This window comes from Misgurnus anguillicaudatus, chromosome 15 (assembly GCF_027580225.2).
Source record: "Misgurnus anguillicaudatus chromosome 15, ASM2758022v2, whole genome shotgun sequence".
Classification (NCBI taxonomy): Eukaryota; Metazoa; Chordata; class Actinopteri; order Cypriniformes; family Cobitidae; genus Misgurnus; species Misgurnus anguillicaudatus.
In genome coordinates this window covers 37009682-37035672 of record NC_073351.2, presented here as the reverse complement: position 1 = coordinate 37035672, position 25991 = coordinate 37009682, and the positions used below count along the sequence as shown (strand labels likewise).

The window sequence follows — 25991 nt, the reverse complement described above, 5'->3', positions numbered from 1 at the left end:
AGAGGACTGACGTCACTGCCCCGCAGGGTCACGCCCCCTGACTGACTGACTGACTGAGCGGCATAGAAGGAAACTTGCCAAAAAACAACAAACGATTGTTTTATAAATGAACACTCGACAGTAAACTCGACCTGATCGTGTTTAGAAAATGAAATATCTTAAATTTTAAAGAACATATACAATTCAAAGAAACAACTGCAATCGGAAACCGAATCATGTCTTGTGTCAGACTCAGGTAAGTTATGTTAAATTTGGGGGTAAAATCGATCTATCAAAATAGAGTTAAAATAAAGATAATCACTGTGATTATAAAATTATAAAATATTTACTTTAACATTTGTCAATAATTATGATTTTACTCACGACACAGAATGGCAACAGCGAACGGCCGTTGAATTACACCACGGGTCTGTTGAATACTTTATTCTGATTGGTTGAGAAATGTTCCACAGGTGGAACAGCCCCAAAATGTTTTCTTCAAGACTGATCATAACTGTTTTAATTATGTTATATGAGGAATAATTGGCTCCAGTCCTCTACTTAACCACCATGGTTGGTTGTGCATTTGTTTTTAATAATTCAACGGCCCATCGTCAATATTTGCCTTAATAATTCAAAGTAGTGGAGTCAATGATTCACAGTTATCACAGAAATTAATCTGATGGTTATTTTAAGACATTTGACAGATCAGGTGTGCATTTACAGAAAATAATCAACACCTGTGGAACAGTTCTCAACCAATCAGAATAAAGCATTTAACAGACCCGCGACATAAACTTTTAACAAACAGTGATACTGTACATAAATACAGAACAAGCGTCCCAACAAAACTATGAAGTCTTAGAGTTGATTTGTAAAGTTCACAGAGATAACATTTATTCAGATTTTCCCATGATGTGCTTGACATCTAAATAACTCTTCATGCCAGTTTGATGTAATATCTCCTGTCAGTAATAAAGGTAAGCCTGAAATAACACAGATGAGTTGAAATCAATCACTTGATTATTTTATACACTAAACAGTTAAAGATAATGGGGTGGTTTATTGTTTTCCCACACCAAAATACATGTTTAAGCTGCCTTATTTTAAAACCTCTTGCACTGATATATCTAAACATATTTCAGATCAGTGCCGTTGTTTTGGCTAAAGATGCACAGCAGTATTGTTTTTTTGTAAGGTTTGTTTGTAAAAACTACTTAACTGTCCTAATTTAATAAGGCCTAGTCCTGGAATAACTTAAACCTTATCCGGGAAACCGCCCTTGGACTTATTAAAGATGAGTTTGCTTGGATTGCACATCTTTTAAATGAAATGTGTTCACAATGTGTTGATCAAGTGTGTAAAGACTGAATCAGAGGGACTCAAACCAGTTTTTACTTTGGTTTCTGAGATTATTGGCCTTTTAAAGACTTTTAAAGAAAGACACTTGGAGTGAAAATCTTTTATTGATAACAGTGCACACAGTTAAAGTCTTTTGTTTTGGGTAGATGGCACATTCAAACTCATTTCATAGCAGGTAGCCACATGGAATAAGATATAACAGATAAATTGATACAAGAAATAAATGAGTTATATAATTTACTTACTTAATAATAATTTTAACAGGTGATAAGTTTAATTTATTTGAGAGAATCTGGAATGAAATCACTTTTATCTGATGAATTACTGCACTCCAGACACGTGTGACAGACAGGTGGAATAGTTGAGTGACATAGTTATGATAATAATTCATAACCAGTAACTGGACACAATATTCTTCTCACTGATTTTAAATGATCTTCAAGTGTTACCGGATTAGAAATTTAAAGTGTTTGTAAAGTAGAAGGAGCATCACACCCAGAATGAATTTCTGTAAATGTTTATTTTCATCTACTCAAAAGAAAAGATAATCTCAGTATGATAAAATAAACTTCATTCAGCAAGTATAGTTGTGTATAGTGAAGAGTTCTATTAGATGGAGTTGTGTGTCTTCTTGGCACTTGTCCTGGTCGTCTCGTGGTCACTGCTGGGTTTTCTCGCGTGAACGCTCTCGAGAGCTGCAGGTGTCTGAGCTCCGCTGCCGACCGAACATGTGTGTCTGAATCTGACTCTGTGTGTTTGTGTGTTTGTTCCTCAGGAGTCATGTCCTGTCTTTTGCGCTGTGTGACGTGCTCGTCCGTGACCCTGCGGAGAACATCAGGGACCAGATTCTTCCAGACTTTCTCTGTTCTGTTTGATCAACAGACACATAAAGGTGAGATCGACGTGAATGTCAGGTTAGCCTGCAGAAAGATCAAAGTGTTTCTCATGTGGAGTCACACGTATGTGTTGCGTTCATGTGTTGAAGTGAAGTGAGAGAGGTCAGGCAGAGGTCAAACCAGCTTTCACTTTCAATGTCGTCTCAAAGTGTCCTCACGACTTCCAGTGCTGCCATTTGCTTGTGTGTGTCTGTGTGTGTATTTGTGCGTCGCTTCAAACAGTGTGTGTTAGTTTGCAAGGGCAGCTGTGACTCGCTGGCTCTCCGCCAATAACAGTCTAAAATCATCTGATGCCTGTCTGTGATTGGATGTCGCCTTGCCAATTATGGAGAGAAATGTGTTAGCTGATCCGTCTGTGACACTGAACTGCTCTGAACAGCACTAGTGTGTTAACCACTGTGTGTGTGTGTGTGTGTGTGTGTGTGTGTCTGTGTGTGTCTGTGTGTGTGTCTGTGTGTGTGTGTGTGTGTGTGTGTGTGTGTGTGTGTGTGTGTGTGTGTGTGTGTGTTTGGGTGTGTTTGTGTGTGTTTGTGTGTGTGTGTGTGTGTGTGTGTCTGTGTGTGTGTCTGTGTGTGTGTCTGTGTGTGTGTCTGTGTGTGTGTCTGTGTGTGTGTCTGTGTGTGTGTCTGTGTGTGTGTCTGTGTGTGTGTGTGTGTCTGTGTGTGTGTCTGTGTGTGTCTGTGTGTGTGTGTGTGTGTGTGTGTGTGTGTGTCTGTGTGTGTTGACTGTAAGTTAAATACTTTAGGATTTGGAAGTTTATGTCATTTATAAAAGATGATGTTTTGTTGAGTGTGAAATGTTGTAAATATAAGGACATTCTGCAAACTGATTTTCCCTGCGATTTGTATTCTGTATTTTGTTGTTGGTGATGTGAAACCAAAAAAAGATTAAAATGTTTGTATGTGTGTTTGATAGGTGTGCGATATAAGGACGTCTTGGTTGGGGTTCCGAAAGAGATCTTTCAGAATGAGCGTCGGGTGTCGGTGTCGCCTGCGGGTGTCAATGCGCTGGTCAAGCAGGGCTTCAGGGTGCAGGTGGAGTCCGGTGCTGGACGGGAAGCAAAGTTCTCTGATGATCAGTACCGGGATTCTGGAGCTCAGATTACAGACACAAAAGGAGCGTTTGGATCAGACCTGGTCCTGAAGGTTCGAGCGTCTGTCTGATTCGTTTAATCCTGTTTTTTTACGGATACTTTAACACTCGTTTCACAGACAGAAGATCAGTCGTACCGAATATCAGTATTGTGACTGTGATGACGACGTGCACTCCAGTGCTGAAACTTAAAATACAAACTTTAAGCTCAGCTGCATTTGTGTTAAACATACTTCATATATCACGTCACTCGTCGAGTCATTTTGTGGATGTGGTGTGTAGTGTCTGTCTGATTTTCTTGTCTGTCTGACACCTGACGTGTCTCGCAGTGGATGACCGATGTGTGGTGTGTCGCAGGTTCGAGCGCCGGTCTATAACGAGGAGTTACGAGTTCATGAATCTGAATTGCTGAAGCCCAGATCTACGCTGGTGAGTTTCATCTACCCGGCACAGAACCCAGAGCTCATGGACAGACTGGCCCAACAGCAGTGTACTGTACTCGCTATGGACCAGGTGCCACGGGTCACCATCGCCCAGGGCTACGACGCCCTCAGCTCCATGGCCAACATCGCAGGGTGAGATTTCTTTCTGGATATCTTTGTTATAAAAAAAGCTCATTGATAAATCTCTCCTCGTTGTCTTGGTGCAGGGTATAAGGCTGTGGTTCTCGCAGCAAATCACTTTGGACGGTTTTTTACTGGTCAGATCACAGCAGCTGGGAAAGTTCCTCCGGCTAAGGTACACACACACACACACACACACACACACACACACACACACACACACACACACACACACAATTGGTGTATTATTGCAGTCAAATACAAACACAGTGCCAGATTTGATATACAGTATCAGAGATTACAGATGCTGTCTGGTTATTACTGAGAGTTTAGGGTAAAAACGTCTAAACCGTAGACTTTATAAAACATTGACGTAGTGTCCATGACGTCTACTGTAGGTTTCTAAAGAGCGTTTCTGTAGACAAAAGTGGGCGGAGCCGATTGTCGCCATCTTGGCAAATGCATCACAAATGCGTGTCACTCCTGGATAACCAAAATATATGTGTGTGTGTGTGTGTGTGTGTGTGTTTGTTTGTAGGTGCTGATTATTGGCGGAGGTGTCGCTGGTCTGGCAGCAGCAGGTGCAGCTAAATCAATGGGAGCTATAGTCAGAGGATTTGACACCAGGTCAGAGATGTACAATGACTGACTGATGTTATACACAGATAGATAATCACCTGACTGATAACCGTTACAATCCGTGTGTGTTTATCTGTTTATTAGACCAGCCGCATTGGAGCAGTTCAAGTCATTTGGGGCAGAACCGCTGGAGGTGGACATCAAAGAGTTGGGTGAAGGGGTCGGAGGTTATGCCAAAGAAATGTCCAAAGAGTTTCTGGAGGCAGAGATGGCGCTGTTCTCCAAACAGTGTAAAGACGTGGATATCATCATCACCACAGCTCTTATACCTGGTGATTATTACACACAAACACAAATGTTCAGTTAGTTTTATTTAGAATCAAAAACAGGATTACAGACTCATTAATGGGGCTGGACATGAAATTGGATTTTGTTTATTAATGTTATTAATTTAAAAACATGGATGATTCAATATCGTTTCTCAGATAAAGATTTTATTCTTGCCAACATTGAACATTTGGGCCAGATTTACTAAATGGGGCAAATTAGCAATTCCAAAAAAGCACTTATGGGCGTGGTAGCCCCTTATGGAACGGCTGAAATTACATAAGGGGGCGTATTTGTTCCTCAGACGTTGCACTATAAGCGTGACATCCGAATATTTTCATTATAAATGAACGTGAATGAAAAGTGAGATTCGAACGAATGTCCGTTAGTGAACTAATTGTATACAGTATTTATATCGTAATTCGGTTAGAAACATCAAGATTGTGAGATGAACAAATCGGATTAAAATGCTTGGATATTCAATTTCCTTGGACTTTTGGGGATTTATGAACAATTTGTTTTGGACAATTTCACTGAAGCGGATAAAGGGAAGATTTTGAAGGTAAGTAAATATCCTAAATCGGCGCTGCCCGGTTCAGGTAACTAACAACTAGATTACAGTTTTATGACTGCTAAAAATCATATTAACTCTTTCACCGCCAGAATTTTTTTAAAAAGTTGCCAGCCAGCGCCAGCGTTTTTCATGATTTTCACCAAAGTTTAATGCCTTCCAGAAAATGTTCTTCTTCAGATATATAAACATACAATATACCAAATGAAAGAACAGACTCTCTGCTTTCAAACAAAAAAGTAGTTCATTTGTAATCAGCTTTTGAATATGGGTAGGTTTCTGCAAAAACACCACATTTTGAGCAAAAAGCAGAGATAATTCCATTTTTGTGACGGACTTTTCATAGAGTTCCCATTCATCTTTAAAACAGACACGGACATGCAGCAGCTTGTCAGAGGGCAATACTTCCGGGTTTAAAAAGTTGCGGAAGTGCGCCTGGTGGATAAAAGCGTTATTGCGGAAAGACGGAAAATCTCGTCATTGGCGGGGAAGCGTTTTCTCTTAATTGACAAGATATCTCGTCAATGGCGGGGAAATAGTTAAGCTTTGTGTGTGCGCTTAATGGAAACCCGAAAGTCTAAGCTTTCCAACGATGTGCCGCATGACCGTAGATTTAATGCTTCAAAGTTACAATGACGTTTATGCAGCCTCACGTGCAAGGGAGGGGGTGTACCGTGTACGGCACAGTGTTCCTTATCAGGTTAAAGGGACACAAGGCAGCATTTTTATGTTAATAAATCATCTTCGTAAGTCGGTATATGGTTATATGACTCATTACATGACGAATGAAGACCCTCTCGCCCGCCCCTACCGTCTGTAGGAAGAATACCCCACTTGCAAGTTCGCTGTATCCGACCCGGTGTCCTTCAGTCTCGTAAAGTCTCAGATATAGAAAGCATTTACTCCCAGACACCAGGGGGACTTGCCTGGTGTGCCTTTAATATCTGCCAACACAACACAGTGGCTGTTTCTCAATATGCGTTCCTCAGCAATCTTGCGGCCTTGTGTTTTTGCTCTATGTCATCATTAACAGTCGAAGTTCAATTCCAATTCTCAAGAACGCAAGTACAGAGGACGCATGAAAATACCCGGATGAGTTCTTGATATTGAGGATGCATCGAATGCAGACTTGCACGTTTAAATCTGGGGAGGTCACGTGACCAGCAGAAAGATTGCACACATCTCAATTCTGACAAGTGCGTTCTGTGTTCTCGCGACCTTCTGAGTTCGTTTTTCCAAGGTCGCCTGGCAAGATCAGTCTTCACGAGAACGCAAGTCCGTTCTTTGTGTTCTTAGAATTGAGAAACAGCCAATCTACTAAGAGCAGCACAAATTACTTTAGGGTAATAAATAATCACAGCTGATGAGGTGCAGGTGATCTACTAACACCTGATGAGCTTGAGTTCAGCACCACAGACATCACAGCTAACAAAGCCATAGAAAAGAATCAGAGGACAAAAAATGAAGGTTTTACAGGAAGTTTTAAAATGTCTGCTATTGTGTGACTTCTCCTAGTGATTTCTCTTTTTTCTTTCTTGAAAAATAAATAAAAACATGGCTTGGCAAACAATATTTTTGAATAATACGTTCCTCTGGTATTACAAATAAACTGTTATGTGTAAAAGCACAAAATTATTTAAGAAATGCTTTTTTCAATGTTAAATAATGATGCAAATACCAGTCATAACACACGCACAAACATTAGTAAATCATGTTGTGTTAATCATTTAAATAATCTCCTCTAATAAAGGAGACGCTTTGCGTCATGCTGCATTACCACCTTGGGTGTGCATTATTTTCTTATAATTCAATGGCCCGTCATCAATTATTCCTTACATGACTTCTCAATGATAAACAATAGACACGCATAGTGATCTAAGCACAAAGACTCTGCCCTGCTGAAAAAAACAGCAAGACCAGCATATGTTGTGTTTTGGTGCTGGTATGCTGGTGACCACCAGCTAAACCAGCATAATTTCCATGCTGGTTTGATGCGGTTTTTTTCAGCAGGGTGGTGTGATTATTGTGTTGTGTGCAGGTAAAAAAGCTCCAGTCCTCATTAAGCGTGAGATGGTGGAGAGCATGCGCGACGGGTCGGTGGTGGTGGATTTGGCCGCTGAAGCTGGAGGAAACATCCAAACCACTAAACCTGGACAGCTGTACGTCCATCAGGTATCTGTGCATCTTCTCTCTGTATCAGCGTGATGGTTTATAGACCCGTGCATCATCCGCATATGTCTTGTAGGGCGTGACGCACATCGGCTTTACCGACCTGCCCAGTCGGATGCCCACACAGGCCAGCACTCTCTACTCCAACAACATCATCAAACTACTGAAGGCCATCAGCCCGGATCAAGATTACTTTCACTTTCAGCCCGTCGATGAGTTCGATTACGGGACGTTAGATCATGTGATCAGAGGCACTGTGGTGATGAAGGTACGAATGATAAAATACGAATACGTTTTTTCTACATAGGATATTTTTGATGATACATCTGTCTAATTTAATTCAGTTGTATTTATGATTTTTTTTCCAGGAAGGGAAGAATCTTTTTCCTTCTCCCCTGCCAAAGACTTCCCCACCGCCTCCACCCGTCAAACAGAAGACCGTCGCTCAACTGGAAGCTGAGAAACGGACAGAAATCTCTCCCTTTAAACGCACTATGACGTCGGCGGGCGTCTATACGGCAGGTTAGTAAGATAGTCCAGATGATCTGAATGAGTGAAGAAGAGAATAAACCCTTAACACACCAGAAAACAATGGACTGAATCTGATTCTGCAGGTCTGACGTCCGTGTTGGGTTTGGGAATGGTCTCTCCTAATGCTGCCTTCACTCAGATGGTGACGACCTTTGGCCTTGCTGGAATTGTGGGATATCACACTGTGTGGGGTGTGACGCCAGCCCTCCATTCACCACTGATGTCAGTGACCAATGCCATCTCAGGTGACACAAAAACACACTCAGATCTCAGTGTGGCGTTTAAGTAAGTTGTTTAAAGCGTTATCATATAATCACACCACTTCATGTCAAAAGAACTCCACTGTGTGTTTGTGTGTTATTTTTGTTTGGTAATAGCACAACTATTTTGTTTACGTCTCTTGGTGGTTATACATTAACATTTCAGAGACAACAAACAAGACAGCAAAAATATAAGATCAAATGTACGAGTAAGACTATTAACAGCAACTGTTATTTAGCAGATTAATCCATCAACTTAATAAATGACTCGCACATGCTCATAAACACCTGGGCCCATATTCTCAAAACATTTTAGAATCCTCTCAGAAAGCTCCTAATTTATAGTGTTGCCTCATGATTAGTCGCGACTAATTGTTTGCAGAATAAAAGTTTTGGTTTACATAATATATATCTGTGTATAATAATTATGTTTATATAAATATACAAACATACATGTATAATTTTTTTAGAAAAAAAAATATTTATATAGTAACTATTTATTTTTATATATAATATAGATTATATAAATATAAACATGTATAGAGGGTATGAACGTGGCGTCACCTTCAGCGAAAATGACTGCGATTACGCCCACTGAGTGGCAAAAGACAGATCGGCAGCATTTAAGCACAGTGTGAAAACACGTCTAAATGAGAAACAGCTGTTGTGTGATAGACTGTACTAACAGATTAACAAGAAATCAGAGCTATCGTTTTACAGACTGAGAAAAAAACACCGAAAGGAGAAATAGATCGTTCATGCCAACGTCCACAGACCACAGGTGGGTTGATAAGTTGCTAGGGTCACTATCAAGCAGAGGTTTTAATTTCTACTTAAAATTATTTTTTCAAGTATTTGTATTTTATCTGTTTTTCTTTGGAAAACATACATTCCAAAGCATATTATCATAATTTTTACTCTATTAGGGTTAGGTAAAACGAATCATTTAGAAATGTAAAATCTTTGCTAAATCCAGTGGCGGCTGGATTGATTTTACCATGTTTAAACGATGGTAGCAAAAATAGGTTTTATTTGTAGTAAAACCATGGTTGTAAAATATTTAGGGATCCACGTGTACAGAAGCCCTTGTTGAAAAAGAACAGGAGAGAACCATAAGCATTAGTAACGGTCAGGTGGATCTGGACTCCTTCAGTTTTTCTGCCAAAGTTATCTTTTCAAACAGACATTGCTCAGGAATAAGTGTGCGAATAAGTGATTGCTTTGACCATTGTCATGTCTCGGTCCTGTTTGGGGCAACAAAAAAATTGCCGTATCAGATCATATTTGAGGATGCTGATAGGCTAAATTTGATGTCATATCATAATATACATTTATTTCCTGAATCAGCAATTGGCTAAACTTCTAGACCCAATTTCTTGATCGCCCCACAACTGAGCTTGAGATGAGCAGACAGACAGATGGGCCAGAAATAGGCTGTATATCACGTCACACCATATTCATATCAATAAAGGCCTCAGACTTACACTGTTGTATAAGTTAACATGCTGAGGAATACAGCTTTATAGTTCTGTCATATATTCTAGAAAGATGACCAAATAAGAGAAGGTGTTTTAAACAGCTGATGTCACTGCAGCTGACGATATATCTGGAGAGAATTGTTTGTGTTTTTGTGTTTAGGTCTGACAGCAGTGGGTGGATTGGTGCTGATGGGTGGAGCTTTGACCCCATCATCTGTACCCCAAACTCTGGCTCTGCTCGCAGCGTTTATATCCTCCATCAACATCGCAGGGGGTTTTACATCCTAATGCAAAGAATAAAAACACTTTCTACAGCCTGTATATACAACAGCTACACAACACAGTGTATATAAAAGATGAAAACCTGTAAATGTTGTTTCAGGGGGTTTCCTGATCACCCAGAGAATGCTGGACATGTTCAAGAGGCCGACCGACCCTCCAGAGTACAACTATCTCTACTCTATACCCGGGCTGGTTTTCGTAGGCGGTTACGGGGCGTCTCTCGCCGGTGGCTACAACATCGAACAGGTCGTGCACATCTGCAGATGACACCTATGAGACCTGTGATGAGCTGTCATTATAATACGTGTGTGTGTGTTTGTAGATGATATACCTGGGGTCAGGTTTGTGTTGTGTAGGTGCTCTAGCTGGCCTCTCCACTCAGAGCACCAGTCGACTGGGAAACTCCCTGGGAATGATCGGGGTGGCGGGAGGCATCGCAGCAACGCTTGGAGCTCTTAAACCCTCCCCTGAACTCCTCTCACAGATGTCACTCGCAATGGCGACAGGAGGAACTCTGGGTAAGATTTGTTAATTCTCAGAAGATAATGGCTGGGGTGGGTGGTCCATTATCATCATTCCCTGAATGTCTTATGTGCTCTCTGTCTCTCTCTCTGTGTGTAATGGCATTTGTCATAACACCAGGTCTGACTATTGCAAAGCGCATCGAGATCACAGATCTACCTCAGCTGGTGGCTGCGTTTCACAGTCTGGTGGGTCTGGCTGCGGTTCTCACCTGCATCGCTGAGTTCATGATCGAACATCCGCATCTGGACGCCCATCCAGCGGCCAACATGCTGAAGATCGTGGCTTATTTGGGTACCTACATCGGCGGTGTGACCTTCAGTGGATCTCTGGTCGCTTACGGCAAACTACAAGGTCATTAAAACCAACCAGACGCTTTATCTCAGTAAAAGCCCTTTAGTTGCTCTTCTATGAATCTGCTTTTATGAGGTCTGTAACATCTATAGACTGAGAAGAGTCAAAGCTCTGCTGTCTTTCTGTGGCTTACATTTACTGGCATGCAAGCTCTTCAAAGAGAGTTTTAGAGATGGAAGCTTTAATGAATGGACTTTAACATCTCAACATTCACAAAAACCAAATACAAGTCAGAACATCAAAAATCCAAAACTTCACATCAAAATCTTTTGCTGTGTATAACTCTTCTCTGAACATCTGCTCTCATTAACTGCTTGATCTGAGGATGTTCTCCATCTCTTCAGGTATCTTGGACTCTGCTTCTTTGCTGCTGCCGGGGCGACACGTAATAAATGCGGGTTTAATGGCAGCGTCGGTGGGGGGAATGGTGCCCTTTATGCTGAGTGACAGTTTCAACACAGGCATGGGCTGTCTGCTGGGTGTGTCCGGTCTATCCACAGTCATGGTGAGCTGAACCTCAAACCCTAAAACACCCTGAACACCCTTAAACACACTGAAACACCATGAACACCCAAAAAATACCTTAACACCATCAACACCCTACACCACCCTGAACACGCTTAAACACACTTGAAACACCATCAACACCCTGAACACACTGAAAACACACTGCAAACCCTTAAAACATGCCTGAAAACACCTGAACGCCCCACATCTGAGACTGTAAGTAACACTGAAGGGTCTGTCTGTGTGCGTGTGTGTGTGTGTGTGTGTGTGTAGGGTGTAACCCTCACAGCAGCAATAGGAGGAGCTGACATGCCAGTGGTCATTACGGTGCTGAACAGTTACTCTGGCTGGGCGTTGTGTGCTGAAGGCTTCCTGTTGGATAACAACCTCATGACCATTGTAGGAGCTCTGATTGGCTCCTCTGGTGCAATCCTGTCTTACATCATGTGTGTGGTGAGTACACATGCAAAAATATAATGAACTAATGAAAATCATCGTCTCTCTCATGCTGACGTGTGCTGCGTTCGCAGGCCATGAATCGTTCTCTTCCAAATGTCATTCTGGGTGGATATGGAACCTCATCCACCGCCGGCGGGAAGCCCATGGAGATCGTCGGCACACACACAGAAGTGAATGTGGATCAGTCCATTGAAATGATTAAAGAAGCAAACAGCATCATCATAACTCCTGGTGTGAGACACACACTGAATGTCTGTTACCACAGAAAATAATCCTTCTTTACTGTGGGTTCACACCAGCAGCGTTTGAGGCATCAAATTTAGTTTGTAGCTTGAACATTTTGAGTTTATTAGCGTGTGAAAGCAGCGCGTGAAATTCTAGTCATCTAGACATTCACGTGGAAATTCGCGTCATGGGAGGGGCTTCTGCGACTTTGCTCGCTTCCTGTGATCACATCACTACTAGAGCTCCTGATTGGTTAATGCGGCACATTTTTCCGCCAAAGTTCAAAATTTTCAACTCGCGCTTTTTCCGCGGCAATGCTCAATTCGCACAAACTAGACGTGCAAATAATGCGGAATCTCGTCTACTGCGCTGCGCTAAATGCCTCATTTGTGCCACGAGACCTCCAGGCGCGCGTTAACGCATCTTTCTTGACTTAACATTGAAATCACTCGCACTTGATGCCTCAACCGTCCGTGGCTGGTCTGAACATTATGCTACATACACATCAAATGTGGGGCATTGCGTTACTCGCGGGATTTAACTTCGTGTCATGCAAATTTTTCGCTCAAGTTGAATATTTGAAGATGGTTTTGAGGCAAATAGTGCTTGTTTTCGCAGCAAACGCTCTGATCATATTGCGTCATTTGTATCGCCCCAGGCGAGGACGCGTCTGATCGCGTCTTTGAATTGACTTTGTATGTAATCTACTCGTGCAAATCTTTGAACTTGCGTCTGGTGTGAACCCACAGTTAGGATTGTGACCACAGTAATGCACTTCAGTGAAAGGCAGACAGTCAACATCATAATATACACTAAACATGTTAACATTTGAATAATGGGAATAAAATCTCTTACTGTAATCTAATCTGTGAAAAGTTCCAGTGGCAAGAGTTCACATTTTATAATAATCGTATTATATAAATAATGATGTAATAAAGGGGAAAAATTAAATCACAGGACCCATAATGACAAAATATGAGCTTCACATTTCTGTTCTAAAACTACTGATTCAAATGAGCCTGTTAACTCATTCCCTGCCAGCATTATTTGAGATTTTCACAAGTTTCACAAAATGCCTTCCAGGATAAAAAATTCAAAATATATATAAACATACAAATCTATCAAATGAAAGAACAGACCCTCTACTTTCAAACAAACAAAACGGGGACAAAAACGTTCATATCTTTATTTTTTTCTTTGTTTATAAACTCTTAAACATGTTTTTTTTAGCAAAAGCTGAAATAAATGCATTTTTGTGAAGGAATTTTGTTAGAGTTCAGATTCAGAATGAATATCAAAACATACACGGAGTGTAAAATTAATAAATAATTATTTACTTCAGATTTTTATAATTCGGTTAAAAGATTATCTATTGGATAATCTCGGTATTACAGATAAAAACTCATCAGGAACACGTTGTTTTCAGGCAAATGTTTTCTCTTAATTGATGAGATAACTCCAAATATGGTGGAGAAAGAGTTAACAAGAGGAGGAAATGAAATTATTTTTTCAACAGCGCTTACAGACTCATGATGTCGTTCTCATTTGCTGTTCACATTCTGACCACTAGAGGACGGTAGAGGTCAACACACACACACACACACACACACACACACACACACACACACACACACACACACACACAAACAATCCTCCTCTCAGACCTCCCTCCTCCTCCTCCAGACATAGGTCATGTATGTGTCTCCTCTCCACACGCAATCCTCCTGTTGTTCTTTAGGAGACATCTGGGCTCTGGGAATCTCGGCAGTCTGAATGTAATCAAATGGATTTCCCTGAATGTCCAAGTACACACACACACACACACACACACTGATGATAAAGACAGAGTTCTCCACGCTCCTCCATCATCAGCAGTAAACCTAAAACAAATGTGGATTTTGAAACATCAAGTCAAAGTGATTTAGAGGATTCACATTTACTTCACACTGACTGAGGCTTTTATTAAAGAAAACAGAGGGTGTGTGTGTGTCTTTGTGTTTGTGTGTATTTGTCAGATACTTTAAATCTAATAATGTGAACCAGTTTGTATGAGGATTATATTTAAGGATAAAGTTGAATTATTGTGGTCTCTCTCTGTTTGACAGGCTGGGGTTTGTGTGCAGCAAAAGCTCAATATCCCATCGCTGACATGGTAAAGATGTTGAGAGAACAGGGCAAAACTGTCAGGTCAGTCTCTCTCTCATGTGAAGTTTATGTTGAGTTGTGTCGTTGTCCTCTTCATTTATTTCTAATACTAAAATAGCATGCATAAATATTTTTAAATGTTACCTCGAGTTTAATGCGTGTTGTTTTTTTAACATTAGACTTTTAAACAATCACCATCTTAATTCTGTTTAAGAGAAGACAAAACACATCTGTGTCTGATGAGAAGTGTTTACATCAGAGCCACGCAGAGCAGAAGCAGCATAAATCTCACTCTTAAATCTTTCATTATTATTAAGATTATTAAACAGCATAAATCTGCACTAGTTGATTGTTTTGTACAGAGTAAATGTCTAACGCTGGATTATCTGTATGTTCCCTACAGGTTTGGGATTCACCCGGTGGCGGGTCGCATGCCCGGGCAGCTCAACGTCCTGTTGGCTGAGGCTGGGGTCCCGTATGACGTCGTCCTGGAGATGGATGAGATCAACCAGGATTTCCCAGGTTAGACCATTTGGTCACCACCACATTACTCAGTATCTTGCATACAGTAGGGTTGTAGTCAAGACCACCTAAACCGAGACCAAGTCAAGACCAAGACAGGCCGAGACAGAGACAAGACCAAGACTTTAAAGGGTCGAGGCCAAGTCATGACCAAGATCAAGACAGACCGAGACAAGACCAAGACTTTAAAGGGTCGAGACCAAGTCAAGACCAAGACAGGCCGAGACAGAGACAAGACCAAGACTTTAAAGGGTCGAGGCCAAGTCATGACCAAGATCAAGACAGACCGGGACAAGACCAAGACTTTAAAGGGTCGAGACCGAGACAAGACCAAGACTTTAAAGGGTCAAGACCAAGTCAAGACCAAGATAGGCCGAGACAAGACCAAGACTTTAAAGGGTCGAGACCAAGTCAAGACCAAGACAGGTCGAGACTGAGACAAGACCAAGACTTTAAAGGGTCGAGACCAAGTCAAGACCAAGACAGGTCGAGACCGAGACAAGACCAAGACTTTAAAGGGTCGAGACCAAGTCATGACCAAGATAGGCCGAGACAAGACCAAGACTTTAAAGGGTCGAGACCAAGTCAAGACCAAGATCAAGACAGACAGAGACAAGACCAAGACTTTAAAGGGTCGAGACCAAGTCATGACCAAGACAGGTCGAGACCGAGACAAGACCAAGACTTTAAAGGGTCGAGACCAAGTCATGACCAAGATAGGCCGAGACAAGACCAAGACTTTAAAGGGTCGAGACCAAGTCAAGACCAAGAAAGGTCGAGACAGAGACAAGACCAAGACTTTAAAGGGTCGAGACCAAGTCAAGACCAAGATAGGCCGAGACAAGACCAAGACTTTAAAGGGTCGAGACCAAGTCAAGACCAAGATAGGCCGAGACAAGACCAAGACTTTAAAGGGTCGAGACCAAGTCAAGACCAAGATAGGCCGAGACAAGACCAAGACTTTAAAGGGTCGAGACCAAGTCAAGACCAAGACAGGTCGAGACCAAGACAAGACCAAGACTTTAAAGGGTCGAGACCAAGTCAAGACCAAGACCAAGATAGGCCGAGACAAGACCAGGACTTTAAAGGGTCGAGACCAAGTCAAGACCAAGACAGGTCGAGACCGAGACAAGACCAAGACTTTAAAGGGTCAAGACCAAGTCAAGACCAAGATAGGCCGAGACAAGACCAAGACTTTAAAGGGTCGAGACCAAGTCAAGACCAAGACAGGTCGAGACCGAGACAAGACCAAGACCTTAAAGGGTCGAGGCCAAGTCAAGACCAAGACAGGCCGAGACAAGACCAAGACTTTAAAGGGTCGAGACCAAATCAAGACCAAGACAGGCCGAGACCAAGACCACTGCAAGTCACTGCATTAAAACACTTATTATAAAATGTGGAATATGCATATGATTAGGCACTTCCTGTGTGTGCGTGTGAATGTGCGTGCGTGTGTGCGTCCGTATGTGTGTGCGTGCGAGTGTGCACGTGTGTGTGTGTGCACGTGTGTGTGTGTGTATGCCATCAGAGAAGTTGATAAAATAATCAAAGGCATTGCAGATATGTGGGAATTTATCTTTGTCTATAAGCAAATAAAAGTGAACAAACACTAAAGAGCTGAAATCAACATTTATTCTGAACTGTCTTTCCATGGCTTGCCATCCACTTAACACAATGCAGGTGTTTTTAGTAATAAAATTAGAAAAATTGTCATTGGGAGAAACTTAAAGAATGCTTAAACAATGCCAACATCATATGCCAAACCTGAATAAACTGCATACAATTAATGATAAAAAATACATTTGTGATGTGCCATCAGTTGTGGTCTTGACCGGTCTTTAAATAAAATTCCGAGTCCTCTATGTCTGAGACTGAAACGAGACCGAGTAAAAAAGCGGTCGATTCCAAGACGAGACCTTTAAAAAGTGGTCTACACGAGAACTACAACACTATCATACAGTACAGTGTTTAAGCACAATCACCAGACAGGTTTGAACTGACACGGCCCACGTCAACTTCTCATACATTTTTCCTTTTACAAGTGAAGTTGTTTCAGAGTCAAGAGTTAAAAGTTGATCTGGTTGTGATTAGTGAACTGAGGTGACGGGTAAGTTTTCAGTGCGATGTACCGTCCATCCATCACCTGATACTCACACCGCAGCAGAAACAGAAGCAGCGTGTGTATCAGTGCTGTCAAGAGCAAACACTGCAGATATTTGTAAATGTTTGGCACATGTGTAGCATTGTGAGCTATGTAATAATTCATTTTGATTATGTAATTGTGCCTAGACATGCAACACATCCCATCTACTCCATGTTGTAGAAAAGGGAGAGTTGGAGGGCAGCACATGTTTTTGTTTAGCTGAAGTGGAAGAAACCCGATCCCATTGCATGAGAGTTTCTAATACGCTCGTCCGGTCGTCTCTCTTGTTTTTTTTCTGTGAATGTGCAGAAACCGACCTGGCGCTTGTGATCGGAGCCAACGACACGGTCAACTCTGCGGCGCAGGAAGATCCCAATTCAATAATCGCTGGGATGCCTGTGCTGGAAGTGTGGAAGTCCAAACAGGTTTGAGATGTTTTATAATGATACAAATTTTCACGTTCTGAGCAGATGAACGCTTTCTCAAGTCAAGAGGTAGACAGTTTGCTCTAATACAAGACCAAATCTAGAAATGGTTAACGGGCACTCGGTTGACAGAACACAAGATTTGATGTATAGATTTATTCAATTAGTTTAGAAATCTTACATTACAATGAATTGCTGATGAAGTGATTTGTGATATTTTCTGACAGCTTATTCAGGCTCAAATTCTTTCATATTGACATGCTCTGCCCCAAAAGAAAAGCATTGTGTTTATCCATTGGCAGTGAGAGAGGTTCACACATCCACTGACTAAGATGAACACTATTTAGTTGAAAAAGGAGCATTATTATATTTTAAAGCGTGTGTGTGTGTGTGTGTGTGTTTGTCTATGTGCACAGGTGATCGTCATGAAACGTACTCTTGGTGTGGGATACGCAGCAGTTGATAACCCCATCTTCTACAAACCCAACACTGCAATGCTTTTAGGAGACGCCAAGAAGACCTGCGACAAATTACAGGGCAAAATAAGAGAGACCTACTACTGATTTATCAGCACGTTCACTACACAACACATTAAAAAAAATCACTTTATTGTCAAGTGCCTTAAATCTGTTCATTTAATCATACTGAGAATACTTCAAATTGCATGCCATCATTGATTTGTATATAAAATGATTTAAATATATCACTGTGATTCATGAAATCCATCAAAATATCAAATAAAAAGAAAGAAGTTTGAAATGCAGCTGCAGCGAGTCAGATGTGTCTCCTCATCATAGTTTCCCAGCTGCCTGTTTGGCTTTGTTGATCAGTTTATGTAAGAATGAGAAGAAGAAGAGCAGGTTGTCGTACTCTCCTTTATACACAGAAAAATATTGACCGTGAAGATCCTTCAGGAAATAATAAATGGCTTCTATAGTTGCCAGGTATGTGTTTGGAGACCCTCGCTGATGCCTCCAGAAACAGGTTCTTCTGCTCTTCAGCTCCACGCTTGGTAAAGCTTTAGAGAAATCAAATAACATCCAATTCAGTCTGAGATTCAAAAATGGAGATATATAATTCTTTTGAATTAAATTCCTGAAGTACCAAACACAATAAATGCTGTATTTGCAGGGTTCCCACACCTTAGTTAACTTCAAATTCAAGGATCTTTCAAGGACTTTCCAGGTTCAATACCCTCAAATTCAAGGACTAAATGTGGGGACACATTTCAAGTGAGATCAAGGTTGCATTGTGTTACCTTTTAAGATACATTGTGTCAGTTTCCTTTCGAGGGAACTCGCGCTGCGTCACTGCGGTGATACTTTGTGGACGCCTCCAGGGGTAAGTGTGTCTGAATGTGTATATCAAATTCAACCAATGATTAGGCTTAATGACAAAGACAGGGTGACGCGAGAGTCAGGAAGTATATCACTATCTGAAATATTGCCAAAGACGGCGTTACAGGGACGCAGGAAGTATGACAAGATGCAGCGTCTCGTTCCCGTCTGAGGAAACAAACGTTACATACGTAACCCGAGACGTTTTCATGTGTCAAACACAACTATGCAAAAAAGCATTTTGGTATGAATCAACATTCACATACAGAAGATATAAGCATTTTAAGTGAACAGTTTATGCTATTATCCTACACTACACAGGGAATAATATGGATTTTTTTCCAGAAAACTTCTTGCATAAAATAGATTCAAGCACTTTCAATGACCTGTATCTATGGATGTATATTTTCAAAAACTTTCCAGGGCCTTGAATTTTCCCCCCCAGATTCACAAACTTAAGGATTTCAAGGACCCGTGGGAACCCTGTATATGAGACATGATAAAGGTCAAGATATTTATTATTGTGCAAAATGTCAACTATAAAAACTTTGATAGATGTAGTTCTGCCGGTCGCGACATGATCTGCTGACTGTAGCTGTCTTTAAGAATCGGCTAAAACCCATCTCTTTCTAATATAGGACTTACTATCTTTCTCTTATATTTTTATTTATAAATAGAAATTGTAAGGGGTGCACAAACTTTGGCATACGACTGTATATACATATTAAAACTACAAGCTAGCTAAAGCCATCAAATTGAGCGTATTTGCATATGAATTTCATGCACGAAAATTTATTTGTGTGTGGTATGAACACACTCAGTAAGTGGCCTCTGTGTTACACAGGGATCAGCAAACGATTAAGCATAATATTTTTTGATGTTTTTAGATTCACCCTGTTCAGATTCACGCATGAATTTAAAGCGAGTCCTGCACGTACCTTGAAGACGTTCATCTGAGATGATTCTGGTTGTTTGATTCCAGGTGCTGTCGATGAAAATCACTCTCTGTATTGGACAACTGTGCGTTTCAGCCTCATCATTCTGTTTTTCCACCTTCAATCTTTTTGGTTTCGGCTGTCCGCCGCAAGTGTCTGCCGTCTGTCTGCTAGCAGAAAAATAATCCCATAATTTCTCCACAGTCATTGCGTCCGGACCAGGAAACACCAGCACGATCTGTGGAGGAAAAAGTGGTCTGGATCATACGATCTGAACATATGATCAGAGTTATTAGACTTCTGTATCCTCACATTTTCTTTGTCCTGGTGGAGGTCTGGGATGCAGGGGTAGGTGTAGATGGTGACGTCTTGAGGTGCGAGCAGTCTGGCCTGCACCGCTGTGCTCTTGCCGTCAGTTTCATTGGGGTGTTTGATGATGTCGATCTTCACGGGCAGCTAAAAAATAACAGAAATACTGTGTGAGTTTTAACAAACACACGTGTTGCCAACTAACTGCTGTAGGCAGTCAATTATTGCAAATCAGAAAAAAGTGACAACTAGTTCACTAAGAAAATGAAAATCGAGTTATTTGTTTACCTTCATTGTTTTAAACCCATGTAATTGTAGGATATTTCTAATTTTGTGGAGTGAAAGAAACACTACTTCTAGTGATAGACAGATATATTGCAATTTATTTTTTTATTATTATTGTATTGGTTGATAAATCTTTTTAATTGTCCAATAAATTTCTCTATTAAATAAATTTGTTGTTTGTAATAAAAAAGACACTTAGTGTCTCTTAATGTAAAGCAAAAGTCTGACAGACAGTAAACATTATTCACTTTTTAACATGACGTTATATTGTGTCACACACAACCAGAGATGGGCATAAATACATGGAAATGTATTTCAAATACAAATACAAAATACTGTGTCGAAAAATGTATTTAAATACAAATACAAAATACTGTGAGGAAAAATGTATTTAAAGGGATAGTTCGGCCAAAAACGATATTAAACCCATGATTTACTCACCCCCAAGCTGTCCGAGTTGCATATGTCCATCGTTTTTCAGACAAACACATTTTCGGATATTTTAGAAAATATTTTAGATATTTCTGTTCATTAAATGTTATGTTACGGGGTCCAGCAATAGTCCACGACCTTCAAGTCCAAAAAAGTGCGTCCATCCTTCACAAATTAAATCCAAACAGCTCCAGGATGATAAACAAAGGTCTTCTGTGGGTAATCCGTGCGGTGTTTTTGTAGAAATATCCATATTTAAAATGTTATTAACTTTATAAACTAGCTTCCGGTAGCGCCGCCATCTTAGACTCAGGAGAGAGGATTAGCGTAGTGTACGCACTTTTCTTAGTGACGTATGACAAATTCGGAGGGCGGGGGCACCGAGCAGCAGCAGAGAAACTCTGTACGCTGCGTAAGCTCTCATCCTGAATGCGCATCACTCCAAAATGGCGGCGCTACCGGAAGCTAGTTTATAAAGTTAATAACATTTTAAATATGGATATTTCTACAAAAACACCGCACGGATTACCCACAGAAGACCTTTGTTTATCATCCTGGAGCCGTTTGGATTTAATTTGTGAAGGATGGACGCACTTTTTTGGACTTGAAGGTCGTGGACTATTCCTGGACCCCGTAACATAACATTTAATGAACAGAAATATCTAAAATATTTTCTAAAATATCCGAAAATGTGTTTGTCTGAAAAACGATGGACATATGCAACTCGGACAGCTTGGGGGTGAGTGGATCATGGGTTTGGTGTCGTTTTTGGCCGAACTATCCCTTTAAATACAAATACAGTATTTTGTATTTTGAAAATACACAAAATACATGTGAAATTGGTGATTCTGTGCAAGTATCCCTATTAGGCTGAAATCTATCTGGGTCTATTTCTGAATGCCAAAAAGCATTTAGATGTGTGCAACTGCTTAAAAACGTTTTTTATTTTATTTTAGGTACCTCTTGCTTTCCCCTGCCCTGTAAAAAATAAAAAACTAGAAAAAAAACTTGGTAACACTTTACTTGAAGGGGTGTGCATAAGGCTGACATGACACATTTATGATCATAACATGACATGTGTCATGAACATGAAGAAGATTTTATGCACATTTATGACAACTGCCATTAAGTGTCATTTACTCAATTATGTAATTTTTAATGCAAAGATGACATTGTTTGAGATATCTTTGTTATGACAACTTGACACATAAACCAATACAACACAACTTGTTATAAATTATAAACAATAATTATCAAACTTAAGAAACTACCTAGCTTAGCTTTGTGGGTTAACAATGCATTAAACCATGATTTAAATGTCAGAAAGTGTTAATACTATGTCAAATATTATTAATACCCATCAAATAAACATTATGAACTGAAGAATATTCATGATGCTCTTATAAAACTATTTAACAGAGTATTAACACTTAATGAAATTTTAATGACAAATTATATTTGTATCAATGGTAAAAAGTGGTCAGTTATGTTGTCTTGGTTAATGTCAAGATGTCATGGCAAGTTATGATGTATGGGTTAAAGCAACACTATGTAGTTTCCTTGTTAAAAATGAATTACAGCGCCCCCATGTTGTTGAAAGTGCAACAGTTCCTGGTATCAGACACTCTGTGTTTCCTACCCTCCACCGCCACTTTCAGAGTGTGCTTGTAGCAGCTAGGAGGCTGCTCAGGTTGCAGCAACAGTACAATTTGTCCAGTTAAAAGTTGTTCTATCACTGAAATAATTTTAGAGACATTATTTAAATGTAAAAAACTACATAGTGTTGCTTTAATGTCAATTTGTAATAACAAAGACATCTCAAACAATGTCATCTTTGCAATAAAAATGACATAATTGAACAAATGACACTTAATGACAGTTGTCATAAACATCCATAAAATCTCCTTCATATTCATGACACGTGTCATGTTATGATTATGAATGTGTCATGTCAGCCTTATGAACACCCCTTCAAGTAAAGTGATGTTTTATGAAAAAGTTTTTATGATGTTTTTATGTGTCGTCAAAATGACTCACAACCTAATCAGTTTATATGTTAAAGGAATAGTCTACTCATTTTCAATATTAAAATATGTTATTACCTTAACTAAGAATTGTTGATACATCCCTCTATCATCTGTGTGCGTGCACGTAAGCGCTGGAGCGCGCTGCGACACTTCGATAGCATTTAGCTTAGCCCCATTCATTCAATGGTACCATTCAGAGATAAGTTAGAAGTGACCAAACACATCAACGTATTTCCTATTTAAGACGAGTAGTTATACGAGCAAGTTTGGTGGTACAAAATAAAACGTAGCGCTTTTCTAAGCGGATTTAAAAGAGGAACTATATTTTATGGCGTAATAGCACTTTTGGGAGTACTTCGACTCGGCGCAGTAACACCCTCCCTCTCCCATTATGAGAGTGAGAAGGGGAGCGGACTTTTCAGGCGAGTCGAAGTACTCCCAAAAGTGCTATTACACCATACAATATAGTTCCTCTTTTAAATCCGCTTAGAAAAGCGCTACGTTTTATTTTCAGTCGTGCAATGTGCAAGTGCAACTGTAGCGTGCAACTGCCTGCCAACGTGCAAGTGTGAATTTGAATTTCCTTTTGCGACAGTTATAACACAAATCACATCACACCCAATAATTCAATCGCCTTTGCTTTATTTCCCACTCCAACATTTCAATGATTGCCCACTAAAAGCTGCACAGATATATTTGCTTACCTGAACTCTGTTGTCTGGTCTGAACTAGTTGATGCATGAAAACAGCACCCTGACTGGTTGACTGGCTCAAAGTATTTTGAGTATTTTAAAAATAAAAAAATACTCATCTTAAATGTATTTAAATACAAATTACATTTCATTTTTTTCAAAGGCTTTAAAATACAAAATACAAAATACTATTTTGTATTTCAAATACGTATTTTAAATACATGTATTTGAAATACTGCCCATCCCTGCACACAACACCACACTAGTTTAACACACTTCTTCAAACAGTACTGTGAGATGTCAGATCCACATTAATTTTGTCTTGTAAATATGTTTTAAGTACTTTAAAATGGTTTATTTATAAATGTTAAGCATAAACTAAATAAACATTTCTTCACCAATTTTCTGTTTGTCTCTTATTTACTGTAATTACATTTGTGGGCCATAAAGCTTTCTTAACATCAATATCAGCAAGTCAGTCCATTCGGCAGCCATCTTGGAAATGCAGCCCATCTCACAGTACTGTTTGAATAAGTGTGTTAAACTAGTGTGGTGTTGTGTCGTGTGTGTGACACAATATAACGTCATGTTAAAAAGTGAATAATGTTTGTTTGGTCATTTTACTGTCTGTCAGACTTTGGCTTTACATTAAGGGACACTGGATGTCTTTTTAATTACAACAAATGTACGTAATAGAGAAAAGTACTGGACAATTGAAAAAAATGTATCAACCGATGCAGAAAAAAACAAATAATCAAAATATTGGCTGATATATCGGCCTCTGCAATATATTATCCTATCACACATGCTCGTCTTCTGTATTTTTCACTGTTTTTGCTACAACCGCTTTGTTGCTGCATCACATTAACTTGCTGATGCCTGCAGATGAAAATTAACAAAAATGCGTGATTTGGGAGAAATGCATAGATGGACGTTACGTCAAGGAATGAGGATGTGGAGTGTCGAACTTCAAATTAATTTTTTTTACGTGCAGCATCAAACCAAATGTATGTATTGATCCATATCGATGTATTGTTAGATCACTAATGGTAACAGACCAAAATTACAGTAAATGTTCTGATAGTACAATAAAATGTGAAAAGATAAATTCAAATGTGTGTTTTTAAAGGAAAACACCACCGTTTTTCAATATTTTACTATGTTCTTACCTCAACTTAGACAAATGAATACATATATATCTTTATTCAATGCGTATACTTAATCTTCGTACAACGCGTTTTAAATGTGTTAGCATTTAGCTTAGTCCCATTCATTCCTTAGGATCCAAACAGAGATGAATTTAGAAGCCACCAAACACTTCCATGTTTTCCCGATTTAAAGATTGATGAGTAGTTACAGGAGTAAGTACCCGACCCGTCACTGCAGCAAAACAATGGCGGAGCAAGGAAGCGCAAATTTGATATTTTTCGTATGTTTTATTGGCATTGAACAACTAATCTTGAGTTTCTTAATTTAGATGATAGAATTATTGCTTGACAAGGTATCAAAATTATATAATGAAAACTAAAATGATGTATATAATAATGCTATGTTTGTCACTTTATGAATGTTGCGATGTTGAGTCTGGGGAGGTCAGGTGACCAACAGAAAGATCGCGCACATCTCAATTCTAACAAATGCGTTCTGTGTTCCTTGTGACCGTTCTTTCTTTGTGTTCTTGGAATTGAGAAACAGCCTAAGTGCACGCAATGAAAAAAATGTATGTATTCATTTGTCTAAGTTGAGGTAAAACATAGGAAAATATTGAAAATATGTGTGTGTATATGGTCTCATCCTTACAAGAAAAGAAACATTTCGCTTCATCTAACATAACGATGTAAATGTAAGACTTTAAATGTGTTTATGTTGTCTTAATGTTTGCTTTCATTGACATTTCGTGTTAAATCAAGTCATACTGGTCTGTGGCGATATGAGCGTCAGTAAACGATATTGTTCTAAAAATCTATCGGACATTTATTATAAATTGCAATGGTAGCTGAACTTCAACAGATGTATGATCAAGTATAGTGACGAATAAGTGTTTAAATCTGAAATTAGGGTGAGTTTTTTAGTGTCCACGGCGAGATTCTGGTGTAAACGACCCCCGATCGGATCACAATCCCATTTGAAGTTTTGAACAAGTGTGCACGCGCTCCGCTCATCCGTCCCGCCTACTGTCTGTCAATCAACCGATGAGCGGAAACGAGCAGATTTAAACTTTAAACTAAAACGTGTTTTTACCAGTGATCGGTTCTGTACACCACTTAGTCAACGGTACTCAAATGTTTTATACAACGAACCTTGACACTCGGAACGTCCTGCGGGTCGAGCCCGACTAGCGCGCAGCAGCTGTAGCAGTAGAACATACGCGACGCGCCACATCTGGAGCACTTCATCCGGCCGGCGCGCTGCGCGTCATCCAGCGGGGCGTGCGACGCGAGCATTAGACCGCTCAGAGAGCTTTCCTCAGCCGCAGCAGAGTCCGGATCCGACATGACCACCGAATTTAACTCAACAGATGAATGAAAACAAACTGACGCGCGTGTGTGACGCACCGGAAACACTTTAACGCCACAGGATGTA

The 25991-nt window shown here is 40.1% G+C and overlaps 2 protein-coding genes across 5 annotated transcripts; one reads left to right on the top strand and one right to left on the bottom strand.

Annotated features, from left to right (window-relative positions):
- Window positions 1-118: 118 nt before the first annotated feature.
- Window positions 119-18154, top strand: LOC129419218 (NAD(P) transhydrogenase, mitochondrial). 4 transcript variants are annotated; one of them, XM_073853917.1, is made up of 22 exons: window positions 119-235; window positions 2117-2233; window positions 3153-3382; window positions 3687-3906; window positions 3982-4067; window positions 4431-4519; window positions 4616-4803; window positions 7408-7541; window positions 7615-7806; window positions 7907-8060; window positions 8153-8314; window positions 9968-10085; window positions 10197-10335; window positions 10412-10607; window positions 10732-10965; window positions 11310-11470; window positions 11746-11925; window positions 12003-12162; window positions 14262-14343; window positions 14705-14823; window positions 17276-17391; window positions 17808-18154. In XM_073853917.1, the coding sequence occupies exons 2-22, from the start codon at window positions 2122-2124 to the stop codon at window positions 17952-17954; spliced, it is 3219 nt and encodes a 1072-aa protein (XP_073710018.1). In that variant the 5' UTR covers window positions 119-235; window positions 2117-2121; the 3' UTR covers window positions 17955-18154. The 4 variants fall into 4 exon arrangements, with proteins under 4 accessions (XP_073710018.1, XP_073710019.1, XP_073710017.1 ...); XM_073853918.1 differs by lacking the exon at window positions 119-235 and adding an exon at window positions 941-959; XM_073853916.1 differs by lacking the exon at window positions 119-235 and having other exon boundaries at window positions 2048-2233; window positions 3687-3898; window positions 3974-4067.
- On the bottom strand, window positions 18009-25991 carry dtwd1 (DTW domain containing 1). The gene is made up of 4 exons (XM_055174325.2): window positions 25709-25991; window positions 19976-20119; window positions 19667-19901; window positions 18009-18409 (listed from the first exon to the last, which is right to left on the bottom strand). Exons 1-4 carry the CDS (start codon window positions 25901-25903, stop codon window positions 18183-18185), a joined length of 801 nt encoding a protein of 266 aa, XP_055030300.2. The 5' UTR covers window positions 25904-25991; the 3' UTR covers window positions 18009-18182.

Bases quoted from the DNA above. Each gene is read 5' to 3' on its own strand.
- dtwd1 (XM_055174325.2), bottom strand. From the start codon at position 25,903: ATGTCGGATCCGGACTCTGCTGCGGCTGAGGAAAGCTCTCTGAGCGGT. The intron at 20,120-25,708 runs GTTCGTTGTATA...GTTATTTTTTAG, and splicing joins AGGACGTTCCGAGTGTCAAG to CTGCCCGTGAAGATCGACAT. The intron at 19,902-19,975 runs GTGAGGATACAG...TTTCCTCCACAG, and splicing joins TCCACCAGGACAAAGAAAAT to ATCGTGCTGGTGTTTCCTGG.
- LOC129419218 (XM_073853917.1), top strand. From the start codon at position 2,122: ATGTCCTGTCTTTTGCGCTGTGTGACGTGCTCGTCCGTGACCCTGCGG. The intron at 4,804-7,407 runs GTGATTATTACA...TGTTGTGTGCAG, and splicing joins CACCACAGCTCTTATACCTG to GTAAAAAAGCTCCAGTCCTC. The intron at 8,315-9,967 runs GTGACACAAAAA...TTTTGTGTTTAG, and splicing joins AGTGACCAATGCCATCTCAG to GTCTGACAGCAGTGGGTGGA.